The 14,522-nt window shown below is 50.4% G+C and overlaps 1 protein-coding gene across 2 annotated transcripts in view; it reads left to right on the top strand.

Moving 5' to 3' along the window:
* The window catches only part of Mrps18a (mitochondrial ribosomal protein S18A), a 16,723-nt gene extending 2,301 nt beyond the window's left edge, over nt 1-14,422 (top strand). The window contains exons 2-6 of one of the 2 annotated variants that reach the window (XM_050122794.1): nt 4,394-4,425; nt 7,757-7,864; nt 10,975-11,098; nt 11,276-11,345; nt 14,025-14,422. In XM_050122794.1, coding sequence (XP_049978751.1) covers nt 4,394-4,425; nt 7,757-7,864; nt 10,975-11,098; nt 11,276-11,345; nt 14,025-14,169 — 479 coding nt within the window. In that variant the 3' untranslated portion in view covers nt 14,170-14,422. Of the gene's footprint in view, nt 1-4,393; nt 4,426-7,549; nt 7,651-7,756; nt 7,865-10,974; nt 11,099-11,275; nt 11,346-14,024 lie in introns of those variants that run through there. The other variant, XM_050122795.1, reaches the window with a different exon arrangement.
* Nucleotides 14,423-14,522: the final 100 nt, after the last annotated feature.

Here is a 14,522-nt window from a genome sequence, read left to right on the forward strand (position 1 = left end):
TGAGCAGTGGTGTCATTGCTATGAGTTTTCAGTCTAATGCATTGTTCCTCAGTCAGTGGTGATCATCCGCTCCCTTTCTCCCACCCCAGTGTCCAGACATTTCTGGCAATGCCTAGAAACCTTTTTGGTTGTCACAGATGGTAGTTCCAGCATCTGGTGAGTGGGTAGGGATACCCTTAAATGTCTTACAACACAACACGTCAACTCCACAACAGAAAGCCAACTGGCCCAAAATGTCAGTAGTGCTGATGCTGAGACAGCCTGGTCTGAAGTTTGGCACGAGGGCCAAGATGGACACCTTTAATCCTGGCAGAGGCAGGTGGGTCTCTGAATTCTAAGGTCAGTCTGGTCTACTTATAAAGTTCCAGGACAGCTAGAACTACTTAATGAAGCCCTGCCTCTGAGGGTGTGTGTGTGTGTGTGTGTGTGTGTGTGGTGTGTGGTTGACAAGCCCAAAGTGAGAGAGTGGGTTATAAAAAAAGCAAAAAGCATAATTTAAGGGGACAAATGAGGAAACTGGTTTACTAAGTGCCTTCTTCCAGACGTATACTAGGTGTTCCTTAAAACATCTACTCAGTCTTCCTTAAAAGTAGATGTTAGCGGTCTTTACTTTGATGAATGGGGGATCCAGTTCTAAAGATTCCTTAGCTTACCTAACAGCAGCTCATGGCAGCAGGGTTGAAAGCAGGGGCAGCACTCTCCCCTCTCCAGTGTAGCACAGCCCTGGTGCTCCTCGGCAGGTCCTCTTTTTTTTTTCCTCCTTTCATGAAAGTCTCTTGCCAGTTGACTTGCCAAAGAACGTCTAATGAATTCATCAATGACAATGTCAGATTTGGCAAGGATCGTGTTAAAAGCGTCCTGCCTTAACACCGTGTGAAGGAAATAACAGCATGATAAGAAACAGTGAGCAGCGAGTTACCAGCTATGACCTTACAGCATAGAACACACTGAAACGCTGAAAGGCCACTTCAGCCAGCTAAGAAGGGCCATCTGATATGCTGAGTAATCCCACAGCAAGGAGCTTTGAGAGGAGGGAACAAGTGGGTGTTCAGCGCCCTGCCAATGGGGAAGTCCTAGGCAGCAGTGAGACTGAAGCCCAAGGCAAGAGGGGCATTTCATCAGGAATTCCAGGACAGGAACCGGGGAGGCAACCAGAGACCCATAAACTGAGGATGCAAGGTGAACTGAAGGAGATGGCACTTGAGAAACAGGCAGTGCCCTGAGGCACAGGCCCTCATTGTGACTGCTGAGACAGGGGGCTGCCTTCCAGCCCTCCCGCATATGCTGCCTAGAGCTCAGTTTCCACAGATCCTGGAGGCCTTGGCTTCTTGGGCCAGGCACTGCTGCAGTGCCCCTCCTCCTCCATCATTCATCTCCCTCCCTCTTCCTCTACTAAACAGCCAAGCCTTTATGCACCAGGGTAACTGTGTCTCCCTGTGTTTATGTGTCCATCAAGGGCTTCTGTGGCCATTGCAGTCTCACCACATCGCTGCTTGCTCCAGGCTGTTATAACCCCGGTCATCTTGGACTCCATCCTAGGAATATTTACTGAAGTACTCGGAGGACCTCTTTATGAGACACGGGCTTTATTATGGTGATGGTGACATTCCCATCCTTGCTCTACTTCCTCCTCCAGGGCAAAGACTGTGCCTTACTCTTCTGCTGTTCCTCTGCCCAGGAGGTAGAGCCTGGCTGCCGCCCCTTCCTGATTCTCAGTGCACGTGCTGCCTCGCTTGAGAGGCGGCAGCCTTCCTTCTGCTCAGAAAACAACGTCATGTCTGGTGGCCTACTTCATGCTGGCCTAGCTCAGGATGCAGGAGTGGTTGCATTTTTTTTTCCTAGTTTTCTTTTGGTCTCTGAACCTTAGTCCAGCTTCTCTTGCCCACCACCACTTCTCTTAAATGGAGAGGAGACCAGGGACAACTGGATCTCAGGTTTTGTTTGGTTTTGCCATGTTTTTCTATGTACACTGAAAATCAATACTATTTTTGATTCCTATCTCCTCTTTGTAGAAGCTTAAAATCTGCTGAAGGGGGCCTCTGCAGGCCCCAGTCAGCCGCCTTCCCCTGCACTAACTCACCACCCTGATCAATCTATGCCTCCTGTGAGTTCCTTGGGTCATTCCTTTGGTTTGACAGTTCGGCTCTCATAGATAAGCATCTCCTATTGTTTTACCCACTGGCTTCTAGAAAGACACTGGCTGGCTCGAGGTTGCTGTGGGAGAGCTCATGAACAGTGGAGCTTGCCATGGGCTTTGATCTCTTTTCCAGGGGCCAGTGGGATGACTTCAGGCTTTGGGTCTTTGCCGAGAGTGATGTGTGTTTTGTTAGACTTGTTTACCTCGTGGGTAGGGCCCAAGAGCCTGGACCAAGAAGGAAAGCACATGTTTATGCTCTTTGTGTTTCAGGCCATTGTCCTGGTGCCGACTCCACGGTTGAGAATGTGTCCCTGCTTTTGTTTCCTGAGACGTCTCAGAAATTTACCCCCTACCTGGTGTTGCTCCCATTTAGTTACCCTCTTTCCCTCCCCCAGTTTTTTTGGCGTAGTAGCAGTTTCTAGGGTGGCTGGACTGGAGATATGCCCCCCTGCTCTCCCTGGTCCCCCTGTGTGGGCCATTTTGCAGTGGACATGCTGGTGACCTTCCCTCTGCAGCTGTGCTGCCTTCTAGGCTGACAACCAGGTTGGGTCTCACCACATCCCGTTCATGGGCTGGGCTCCGTTCTGGACAAGTAGAACCGTGTGTGAGGTGACGCAGTTTCTTTTACACAGGAGCCGAGTTTGTTCTGAATAGTGGCTAGAGTGTTCTCTGAAGAAAGCCTCTGGGTTTTTCTGGTCATTGTTTCACTTGTGTGTGTCTGGAGTTGGACATGGAGGGCTCTCCGATTGGTTGTTTTGGAGTAATGATTCTTTATGAATGGTTTGCCCAGAAAACAAATGAGGAATAATTCTAGGCAGCCTGTGTCCAATTAGGTGTCGGTCCCAGAGCTCAGTGGCCACAGATGCTGACATGGGCTTCTGGCTAGGTTAGTGGTGCCTTTTTCCCTAGGCCCTCTCTCTTTGTTGTTTATATTATGTTTTTGCATAAGCTATATATGTTTACTTTAGAAAATATGGTAGGTAAAAAGAAAAAAGAGAAATATACTCTCTTCCACCTCTGAGGAATAGCCAGGTCTGTAACACATACCCACAGCTCCTGCAGCCCATGGCCAATTGTGTGTTCTCAGGTGGATATTTTTCCTAGGGAGAAATCTTGAGCTCCACTTAATTCTCAAAGTCAAGGACCTTAGGCGCTTTTCTAATTTATATTATTTCTTGTGTTAGCCAGAGCTAAGTAAAACTAAACTGTGGTAGCCAAACTACTGTTTAAATAGGGTCTTAGTATCTGGAGAGACAGTTTGCAGACTGTGTGGGCTCGAGCTCCCTATTGTAGCAGTTAACGGTTGGAAGGAGACATTGGCGATTATTTCACTTGTTAAAACTAGAGTTTATTGAGCATTTGCTGTGTGCCGGTTCCTTGCTAGCAGCTAGCTGTGGCTCTCTCTCTCTCTCTTTCTCTAAACAAGCCAGGAACATGGGAGATGCTCCAGGAACAGTTGGTGTGTGTGAGCTGGCAGCTTCCAGTATCCTAGTTAGGTGAATGGTAATGTGTGCAGCTGATGGTCTTGCCCCCACTTCTCCCCTGCCCACCTCAGGCATCGATAGGCCCTGGATGGCCCTCAGTGTGGAACAGAATTTTCCCTAAGCCCTGCTGACCCTACTGTCTTGAGGCTCCTGATTGTTCCCTCTTCCATTCCTTTCTCTGGGATGATAACAGAGCATAACCCTTCAGGGAGAGGTGAAGAAGGATGGAGCAGAGAATATTTCCCTCACAGCCAGTTTCATGCAGTCTTGACACAGGATTCTCAGGATACATTTTGGGATTGGCTTTGTCTCCTTGAAAAGCTACCACTGGAGCACAGACAGAGCTGTGTTGTAGATTGCAAACCCTTCAAAGTCAAGTCTGTAAAGGGCCATGTATAAGAATCTTACTTTGTAGCCCAGGCTGTCCTCAAACGTATAGCAATTTTCCTGCCACAGCTGTTGGGTTTGCCAATTCTTCTAGACAGAATAAAGATGAATCTCTGCTTCAAAAGGCAAAAACTAATATGGAAACCCTTGATTCCAGAGAGATGCTGTAGCCTGAGCATCCCAGGCTTGCCTACAGCCAGCCTCGAGGGCATAGAGCCTTGGCACTTGGGGGTGAACCTTGCCAGCTTTTTGTCCCGGGCAGGGACCGTGGGAGAGGGCAGACTGAAGACTCCTCTCCTCTGCCTGTGTAGCATTTGAGCTGTTATTTGAAACTCCCTGTTCCTTATTAAATGGCTGACCTAATTTTTCCCCTTTATCTCTGTAGTGGTGGAGATCCAAGAAGGGAAGACGACTGTAGTAAGTATCGCCGCGTTGGCCACTCACGACCTCCTTAACGCTCGGAGCAGCCTGGCTGCTCCTCTGAGGGAGGGAAAGAGGCCCAATCTGGACTCCTGGCTCCAGGATCTGCTCCCTCTGAGACCATAAATCCTGAAGTCTACTATTTTTTGGGCTGTGTGCCATAGTGTGGTTAATCAAGAACAGTCATTGTGCCTGTACTGAGGTATCTGTTACTTGATTAAAGTGACCTTTTGTATGACAAAGTCTCAGAGGACTTTGCTAATAAGTTTTCTGGCAGGTGATAAATTAGTTTCCCAAAGGGGAAACTAAGGCAGCATTGCAGGCCTACAGAACCAGAGTTAGTTGGCCCAGAGCCAGGGTCTGGACTTCTGATCCTTGCTTTCTGTCTAGAAAGTGTACCCGTAATTGAGACGTTAGGAGGTGCAGGCACCCTGACTTGTGTCTTGGTAAGGAAACTGGAACGGTTCTTTCACCCATGCTCCACTTTCCCGTGCTGAGCCCATCTCTCCTCCCTTGGGGAGTCAGTCATGGGGCCTAGATTATCCTATAATCCTTAAAAGACAACCTTGTTTTCACATGGGCTTCTATGCCTCCAGAAATTCTCAGCCACCTTGCAGAGCTCCCAGAAGGCTCAGGAACTTCCATGTCAACCAGGGGCTTAACCTCTCTGGCAGTCAGCCAAGTATAGGCCTCCCCAAGGCAGTCTTATCCCTAGGAGAAATCCACTCATTCTTCTCCCAGAATACCTCCTTGTCCTTTCCACTGGTTAGCCTCCACCTGACTCTTAACTTTTTAGGGAACTCCCCTTTGGGCATCTCTCCAATTTTCTGATTAAAACCTAAAACAATCTGGGCATGATTGTGCATACCTGTGATCCCAGTACTTGAAGATCAGGAGCTAAAGGCCATCCTCAGTTACACAGCGAGTGCAAGGCAAGCCTGGGCTCTCAAAGGACAGAACACATTCACCCTGTAGACTTCATGCTGAAGAAAAGGGTGCCATCGAACTTTTTGGGTTTTGTTTTTTGAGACAGGGTCTCTATGTAGCCCTGACTGTCCTGAAACTCACTTTGTAGACCAGGCTGACTTCAGACTCACAGAGATCCGCCTGCTTCTGTCTCCTGAGTGCTGGGATTAAAGGTGTGTGCCACCCCACCCAGCCTGACCTGACATCTGCTTTTCTGAGTACAGAGTGCTCAGTGCTAAGAGCGTCCCCTGCCACTGCATCTCCTGCTAATGCAGCTGTTGTCCTGGGCCCAGCCTTTTTTCTAGCCCATCAGAGTGCCTGCTATTCTTCTGATTGCTGTTTCCATTTCCCATGAAGACTATGGCAGACCATGCCTGGCTGGCTATCATCTGCCGTCTTCAGACTTCAGAACCAGCTAGGTCACCATCAATGACAGTATCTCTAAGAGGAGCTAATGTGTTAGACATTCAGAATTGAAGGCTTGCGTTCCAGCTCATGGTGCTGGCCACATCTTACTTTTTAAGTTTTTCATGTGAGGCCTGCATGGATCTGCTGTTTGTAGAGGGAGCATGGAGAGACACTGCGGTTCTGACTGACCGTGGGTGTGTGTTCTGCTGCCTGCCACACTGAGTTGTGGGAGTTAGAGGAGCTGACGTGTGAGCCACTCTTAGTGCAGAACCAGCCGAACAGCAGTGTCTCTCCTGGGGCCCTGGAGGCCTCCCATGCGCCTACAGATTTTCCCTGGCCCACAGCTTCTCTCTGTCATGTTTGGTGTTGCCATGGTAGAAGTGGGGTGGGGTAGATAGTGGTGCCCGGTATAACTGAGCAAAACTTCTTGCCTTTCTCCAGGGGACAGGGGTATGAGAGTAGCCATGCGCTTAGGCTTGGCCTCAACGATGCCTGCTAAGCTCCTCTGCAATTGGAGCTGACTCCCAGACCGCTGCTTTAGTACACTTAGCCTTTCCAAGGCTGGATCACAGGGTACAGTCATGTCACGTGACCTCTGCGGGTCTTTGCAAGCTGTTATTCAAAATGGTAGAAGTAAAGAAAACCATATTCCCTGAACTCAGGAAGCAAAAGCAAGAGGTTCACTGCAAATGTGAGGCCAGCCTGGTCTCTATAACAGGATCCAAGCCAGCTGAGTCTACCTAGTGGGACCCTGGTTTGTTTTAGAGGAGGGCGTATATTGTGTTCCTCTGCCCATGCCTTCTGTTTGCAGAGGGAGAGAGGAGCAGTGCACACAGACACCCACTTGTGTGGCTATTCCCAGTTTCTCAGCTGCGGCACTGGCTGGCGTTCTTTGATGTGAGGCTCCCCTGTGCATCCTTGCTAGATACCCATCATACCCCTTCCCCCAGCTGTCCAATCAGAAATGTCCCCAGACATGGCCTGATGGGGAAACATCACCTCTTGTTGGAAACTGCTAGCATAGATACGGCTTTGTTCCTGGAACATAGCTGGAAATAGTGCTCTCCGCAGACAACGTGGAGTGGGTGCAAGCTTTCCTTGGGTAGTGCATCTTTGTTATGTGTCTAGTTGTATGTGTACATGTGCATGCAGGGACCTTGGAGGCCAGGAGAGGGCACAGGTTCCCCTAGAACTGGAGTGCTGGAAGACTGAAGCCCAGTACCCTGCAGGAGCAGCAAGTCCTCTTAACTGCTGAGCCCTCTCTCCAGCTCCCATTTGGAGGGAGGAAGCCTAGGGCTCAGGTATTTTATTGTTGTTTGTTGAGGGAGGAAAGATGGCATTCAGTTGATATGACAACCCCTTCCCTCTAGTTCAGCAGTTCCCAAACTGGGCCATACCCCCCCCCCAAAGACCATGAGAAAACGCAGATATTTACATTGCACTTCATAACAGTAGCAAAATTAGTTATGAAGAAACAGTGAACATAATTTTATGGTTGGGGGTCACTGTATTAAATAAAGGTTCTCAGTGTTAGGAAGGTTAAGAACCACTGCTCTCGCTCCCAGTGTATATATCTGTCTGATGTCATCATTGCCATTTGTCTGGTTTTTGAGGCAAGAGTCTTAACCATATAACCCCTGCTGGCTTTGAACTTAATACTGTGTAGCCCAGGCTAGCCTTGAATTTCTAGTTTTCTTGCCTCTGCCACCCACTGCTGGGATTACAGGTATGCATCACTTGTCTGACCGCCAAACCGCATCCCTGTGTCCAAGGCCCAGCATATAGCAGCTACAGACAATCTCCACCATGCAAGCAGACCTGTTCGTTGCTGCCATGAGACCCCCAGAAGTAAGCTTTGGCTGGTGTTCATGCAGAGTGTGCGCAAAGGTAAAGAAAGACCTGCATGCCTGGCCCAGGCTCTCACTGGCTTTTTTTTTTTCTCTCTCTCTCTTAGATTGAAGGCCGAATCACAGAAACTCCCAAGGCAACTCCAAATCCCCCTAACCCCTCAGGCCAGTGCCCCATCTGCCGCTGGAACCTGAAGCACAAGTATAACTATGAGGTGAGTGTGGAGGCCTCACCCTGTGCGCACTCCTCATGTAGGGACAGCTGCATTTCACGTGGCCACCAAGGACAGTGGAGCTTTGTGCAGTGGCTGTCGATGCTGACTGTGGTAGACTGAAGGGGCTTTGGTTACGAGCACTGTCTGCTTTTCTGTCAGCTCCCAGCACCCACATGTTGGGTGAAAGCAGTATTTATCAAGTTCCAGAGGAGCCAGCACCCTCTTCCGGCCTCCACAGGCGCTGCATGCACATGGTATGCATACATACATGCAGCCAAAATACCTATATGCATAAAATAATCTCAAAAAATAAAAATTTAAAGAAACAAAAAGTATGGGGATGGAGAGACAGTTCAGCAGTTAGGAGCATTTGCTGCTCTTGCAACAGACCTTAGTTCAGCTCCTAGCACCCAAGTGGCAGCTCAACCAGTTCCAGAGTATCCAGTGCCCTCGTGTCCCCCAAGGATACCGAGTAAACACGCAGTGTGCATATATGCATGCAGGCAAACCACTTACATACATACATTTTTTTTTTAAAGGTAAATCATTGCTTGTATAACTCAGCCTCAAACAGACCCGCTCAGCTTGGGCATTTTTCAGGTACTCACAGGCTGTGGAGCTAGAAGCCACTAACTGAGTTCATGGCCTGGTTCAGAAGGGCAGTTCTCACAGGGGTAGATTTGGCTCTCCTTTCCCCTTAGGTAACAAGATGGTTCACAGTTTGATCTGAAGACATATTTTAGTCTCCAAAGTGCAGCTCCAGACCACCCAATTGCTGTCCCTTTTCCAGAGCAGCTGCTTCTGGGAAAAGAAACGATCATGAGCATACCCAGCAGCAGGCAGCACAAGTGGAGGGCCTGCTCCAGTGAACCGTGTCCTGAGCAGTCACGGGCTTTATTTGACTCACTTAGGTTTTTGTTGTTGTTGTTGTGTTTTGTTTTTCAAGACAGGGTTTTCTTTGCAGCTCTGGCTATCCTGGAACTCACTCTATAGACCAGGCTGGTCTTAAACTCAGAGATCCTCCTGCCTCTGCCCCCTGAGTGCTGGGATTAAAGGTGTGTGTCACCACTGCCCGGCATCACCTAAGTCTGTTTTTGGAGGAATTTGTGTCTTTGTGAAGGAACAGATGCCACAGCATATGCATAGAGGTCAGTTTTCTTCTTCCTGCATGAGGATCCTGGGGATTAATCTCAGATAGTCAGGCATAGCAAGTACCTTTACTCTGTCTGAGCCATCTTACCGGCTCTTAGATTGCTAATTAACCCCATGAAGTGGGGGCTTCATCCTTGCTTTGCATTGAGGAAAGTTAATAAACTTGCCACAATCCTCCCATACTAAGTATCAGAGCTGGGATCCAAATCCAGGAAGCCAGGCAGAACCCATGCTGTGCTAACTACTACCTTGCAGAGAAGACGGGACCCAGTCCTGGATGCCCACACTTGTTCTTCAGAGTTCTCTGTGACATGAGCACTCTGCTCAGGGTTCAGGTAATTCAGGCTCTGGGCCAGTTTGACCTGTGTGTTGTCTCAGTTCCCCTCTGAGGCACAGGATGGCTAAGGCCAGAGATCCTCCTCAGGTGATAAGTGCAAAAAGCTCTGAACAGAGTGACCCAACTAATCTCCTGTACTAGGAACCTTGGCTTCACTCCACCCCCGGGTGTGGGGGCGGGGCTCTCACCCCGCTCTGCGTCCTCTGAAAATAAGTGCCCAGAGTACAGCAGAAGGCTGTTCCAAGCTCCTTGTCTCATGGATGTCAGTGAATATACAGGTATGCTCGTAATCCCAGCTACAGTAAGAAGGCGAACCCCACACCTGCCCAGCCACTCAGGCAGCCACTACTGGCCATTTCTAGGAAATGGATTTGACTGTTTTTCCAGGAGAAGAAATCTAATCTTCTCCAAGGTAAAGGCTAAAGCTTTTTTCATTTTCCCCTTTGCACTTGGAGTACTGTTGGTTCAAGCTGTGTGCTGCTGTCAGCTGGCATGGCGGCTGCAGTGAAGGGTGCTGAGGATGCAAGCCAGCATGTTAGCTCTGGGTTAGTCCAAGTCCATTACAGCGGCTTCTGCAGAGTGCTGACCTGAGAGTGTGGAACCTGGGGTCGCCAGGAGCTGTCCAGTGATTAAAACAAATTTGTAGTCAGACAGCAAGGCAACAATTTAGTAAACGGACAAAGGCTGGCATTGGGCCCTGGTAGGGAAAAGTGTTATTTAAACCTTTGAGCCATTTAAGGTGGAAGAGGGTTTTTTACCAGTTCATCTTTTTTTTTTTTTTTAAGATTTATTTTTTTTGTTATGTATACAGTGTTCTGCCTGCATGTATGCCTACAGGCCAGGCGAGGGCACCAGATCCCACATCTCATTACAGATGGTTGTGAACCACCATATGGTTGCTGGGAATTGAACTCAGGACTTCCGGATGAGCAGCCAGCCCTCTTAACCACTGAGCCATCTCTCCAGCCCCAGTTTGTCCTTTTTGCTAGACTCAGTCCCACACAGCTTGTTAGGTCCAAGGACCCGTTCCCATCTGGACTTAGGAAATCTGGACTGACCTTCACAGCCTGTTTCCCTTCCTCTCGGCTGGTGCCTCCTAGCTAGCACCTGAACATGTGCAGCAGGCAGGGCAGCGGCTGTGTGCACATCACCTGGGCATCAAGATTGTGCAGCTGAGGTGGAACAGCAGTGCCTCTCACGGAAATGCTTTCCACGGTTCATCCCAGCAGTCAGAAATAACCACTGGACACTTCATTTATTTATTTGGGAGTGAGTTTGTTTGTTTTGAGACAGGATTTCTCTGTGTAACCCTGGCTGTCCTAGAACTCACTCTATAGACTAGGCTGGCCTCTAACTCAGAGATCTGCCTGTCTGCCTCCTGAGCACCACAACTCCCTGACAGACTACCAGACATTTTACCACCAAGAAAAAGTGGTGGCAGATGCTCACTAGAGCATTTCTAGTCTCACCTAATATGTCAGAAGATTTTGGGATCTTGGGAACCCTTTGGTTGGTAATGGGTAATAGAAACCCTATTGAGTTGTCCTGCTGGGACCCCTGCAGAGCCAATAGTCCTGGTTAAACCCAGCTGACCCCCATTCCAATTTTTGGTTTTAACTAGGATGTGCTGCTGCTCAGTCAGTTCATCCGGCCACACGGAGGCATGCTGCCCCGGAGTGTCACAGGCTTGTGCCTGGAAGAACACCGCAAGATCGAGGAGTGTGTAAAGATGGCTCACCGAGCAGGTCAGAGTATCCAGGACTAAGGGGTGGTGGGGACTGTCACAGCTGGGAGAGAGGTGATAAGCAGAATATTGATTCTGTGTCCCCCACCCCCGTGTCTCCTGCTCCCCACTCCCATGGTCTTTACCCCGGCCCTTTCAGAACTGTGGAGGCTGACCCTTTGTATGTTCTTCTACTCAGGTCTTTTACCGGATCACAGGCCACGGCTTCCAGAAGGGTCCTTACCCAAGAATAAACCCAAGCTCAACCGGTAAGGAAACATGAGCACAATTGACCTAAGCACTTGGGGCCCATGGCTCTCACAGCAGCCCAGGAGAACCAAAGTGTTCCTTGGCTGTCTGCTCCATTCCCAGCCAGTCCGAGTACACACCCACATCTTCCCCACCACCATACTGTATGCTGTCTACCACCTCCCTCTCTGGCCCACTCTCTCTTTTCTGTCCTAGAGGGCCTTGGCCTTGACACAGACAAGGAGGCTTCTGGTTGGGCAGTAGAATATGTTAATCCCGTTGATGACATCACTGCATTGCTATCGGGATGTCAGACCACTACTACAAATTTCAGTATCCCAACTCTCTCCAACACTAGGGTCATTACAGGGCAGAGCAGGCCTTGGCCATGGAGGACTGTCTGGGATAGGGCCACTGTACACGGCATTGCGCCAAGGAAGCCTGCATATAGGCTCAGTCACCCGTGCTCCCTGGAACTAACAGCCTACACAACTTCCTTGGCATCTTGAGCTGTTCTGAGGACTTAAGGGGAAGAGATAAAGTCGGCCCTCCAACAGCAGCAGGGTAGGCAAGCCCCTCTGGAGTGAGAGCAGATTCTCAGCTAACATTCAGACAGCTATCCTGTTGCATAGGATCCCCTCTCCTGATGTCAGTCTATAATATCCCCTTGTTGAGAGAAGAGCTGGGTCTGTAGAATTGATTTCGCAGTTCTTATGCCCCAGCAGCCTTTCCCTCCTCTAGTGTGTCAAGCTGCCTCTGCTGATCCTGAGAACACAGATGCTCTGCAGGGTGACGGAGGCAGAAGGAGATTCCTAAGCCCCCACAGATCTTTGCAGAGATCCCTACCATCCCAGGTGGATGCGGGGAGCCAGGTTGCTAGGTGGAGGGTGTGAGGTGGGGTAATTTAAGCTTGCTTCCTTGTGCCTTGCCTCCCCCAGTCCTAGATCCTGCAGAGCTGGGCTCCCTGCCAGGAGCCCCAAGGAGCAGGGCTCTGGTCCGCTAGGGGGTTGAGCCCACCCCCACCCTGGCTTTTAAGAGACAGCAGCAAGCCTGAGGACACAATCCATCCTGCCCTCGGGCCTTTGAAGCTAGGCCAGGCTCCCTCCCTTACATCCGGTGTCCTTTAGTGTGACACGGGATTGATGATGTGTGGGGGCTCTTGAGTTGCAAAAGGCCATCCTGGGGGAGGGGAAGTCCTGGCTCAGGAGGCCCTGATCCCTGAACAAGGGATGCTGTAATTGCACCCAAAGGTCCCTAGTCTACTCAAGGGCCTAGGCCTGCTCACTCCCCCTTGTCCTCAGCACCCTGGTCTGCACCAGTACCTTCTCCAGCAGAGGGGATGGTCTTTCCATTCCCACTCTCCTATGCACCAGGGTCCAGGCCAGCCCTCCTTGCTCAGAAGAGATGTAAAGGGAATGATTTGGAAAGAGCTGAGGTGTTCACAGAGGGCTGACTGAATGCCACCTAGCCTACCCGTCAGCTGGCTGCCCCATGTGAAACAGGCATCAGGCCCAAGACTAGCTGAGGAGGACCTCTCTGGAGAGTCTGGTCAGCTGGGGTCTTCTGGAGTCCTGCTGAACACCCTTTTTCAGGGGCCACTGTCAGACCCCCATCCTTACCTCTCCCTCCTGGGACAAAGGCCAGCTGGTGGTGAGGGAGCCCATGCTAGTCCGACCTGCCGTTCTAGAACCACTGATGAGAGAGAGCAGCCCCTGTGCAGGCAGCACACCCCAGCCAACTGGGGAAGGCCTTGTCTTCCTACCTTCTGAGCCCAGCACACACTGGGTCCAGGATGAACCTCCTGGTCCTCCCTAAGCCATCAGCTGAAGACCAGGGTTCAGAGGAACACAGCGGAAAGGCGTGCGTGAGTCAGCAGTCCTTCTTTCAGCCAGAGATTTCAGCCAAAAAAATAAATTTAGTTTCTGCCAGGAATACTAGTTTTTAAATTAAGCTTTTACTTGACGGTCTCTGGAGGAGGCCAGGGCAAGCTTCAACCTCACATAGAACACAGGAGGACCCTTGGCCTTTGTGGCTGAACTTTTAAGGATAAAGGATGGATCTTTATGGTCAGGAGCCAGGTTTCATATGAACAGAGTAAACCCCAATCTTGGTGCTGTGAGCCACTTTTCCAGGAACAGTCTGGGCCCAGGCTATCCCCAAAGGAGGCCAGAGGACCATGGGTGGCCGCCATCTTTCCCTGCCTCTCCCACTTACAGGAACCCACTGGGCTGGAATTGCACCCTCTATGTTCATCCCTTGCTTCTAGTCAGACTGGATGATGGGTGGAGTCCTGCACCAGTGTGGTACCCCGATGAGTTCCCTGGAGGCTAGGGCATCTAGAGCAGCCAGCTGGGGAAGAGTGGCAGGGTTCTTCCACCTTTATCCTTCCTTGTGTCGGGCCAGAGAGCTGTTGTCCAAGCAGCCTCTTCCTTGGCCTTCTCCCTCAGTAGATGACATTGGCAGCTTAGAAAGATGAAGGGAGCTGGGCCTGGGCTCCTGACCCTGACTGACCCTAACCACACACTTGAAACAGCAAGAGCCCGTTGATTTATAAAACAGCAGTTTCTCCCAGGAAAATCCTTTGCCCTTTGAGAAGGGAAAACTGGTGAAAGATGACGCAGTCACTACAGTCCAGCCCCAGGGTTTAGTGCCCTACTCTTCTGTCCCAGCATGCCAACCTTCTTGTGTTCCCTCCACAGCTACCTAACTCGCTGGGCTCCCAGCTCTGTCAAGCCCATCTATAAGAAAGGCCACCGTTGGGATAAGGTGGGGATGGCTGTGGGGTCACCACTCCTGAAGGACAATGTCTGCTACTCCAGAAGGCCTTTGAAGTTGATGCATTAATGGGAGCCACGCTGCTGAATATCCTGACCAGAACCTTCCAGATGATGCACTTGCCCCTCCAACCAGAACCACTGCCCTCCACACACAGCATGGGGACTTCAGGACTAACTTCTGTTCCTCGGATCTGCCCAGCCATGGTGTTGGGAGCCGGGGCAGGCAGGAACTGGCCTGTGGTCTGACTAGCTTGGGCTGAGGTCTGTGCAAGGGCAGGAGCCTTACACAAAGAAAGGTAATAAAGCAGGCTCTCGGCTTCCCCGTGTGGTCACTGCTTAGAAGTGTGGGGCACACTTCAGAATGCGAAGCTGCTCATCTCTGGATGGCCCTGTCTGTCACTGGAGAGGGTCCAAGTACAC

This window comes from Alexandromys fortis, unplaced genomic scaffold (assembly GCF_014885135.2).
Source record: "Alexandromys fortis isolate MF-2015 unplaced genomic scaffold, M_Fortis_MF-2015_v1.1 scaffold_212, whole genome shotgun sequence".
Classification (NCBI taxonomy): Eukaryota; Metazoa; Chordata; class Mammalia; order Rodentia; family Cricetidae; genus Alexandromys; species Alexandromys fortis.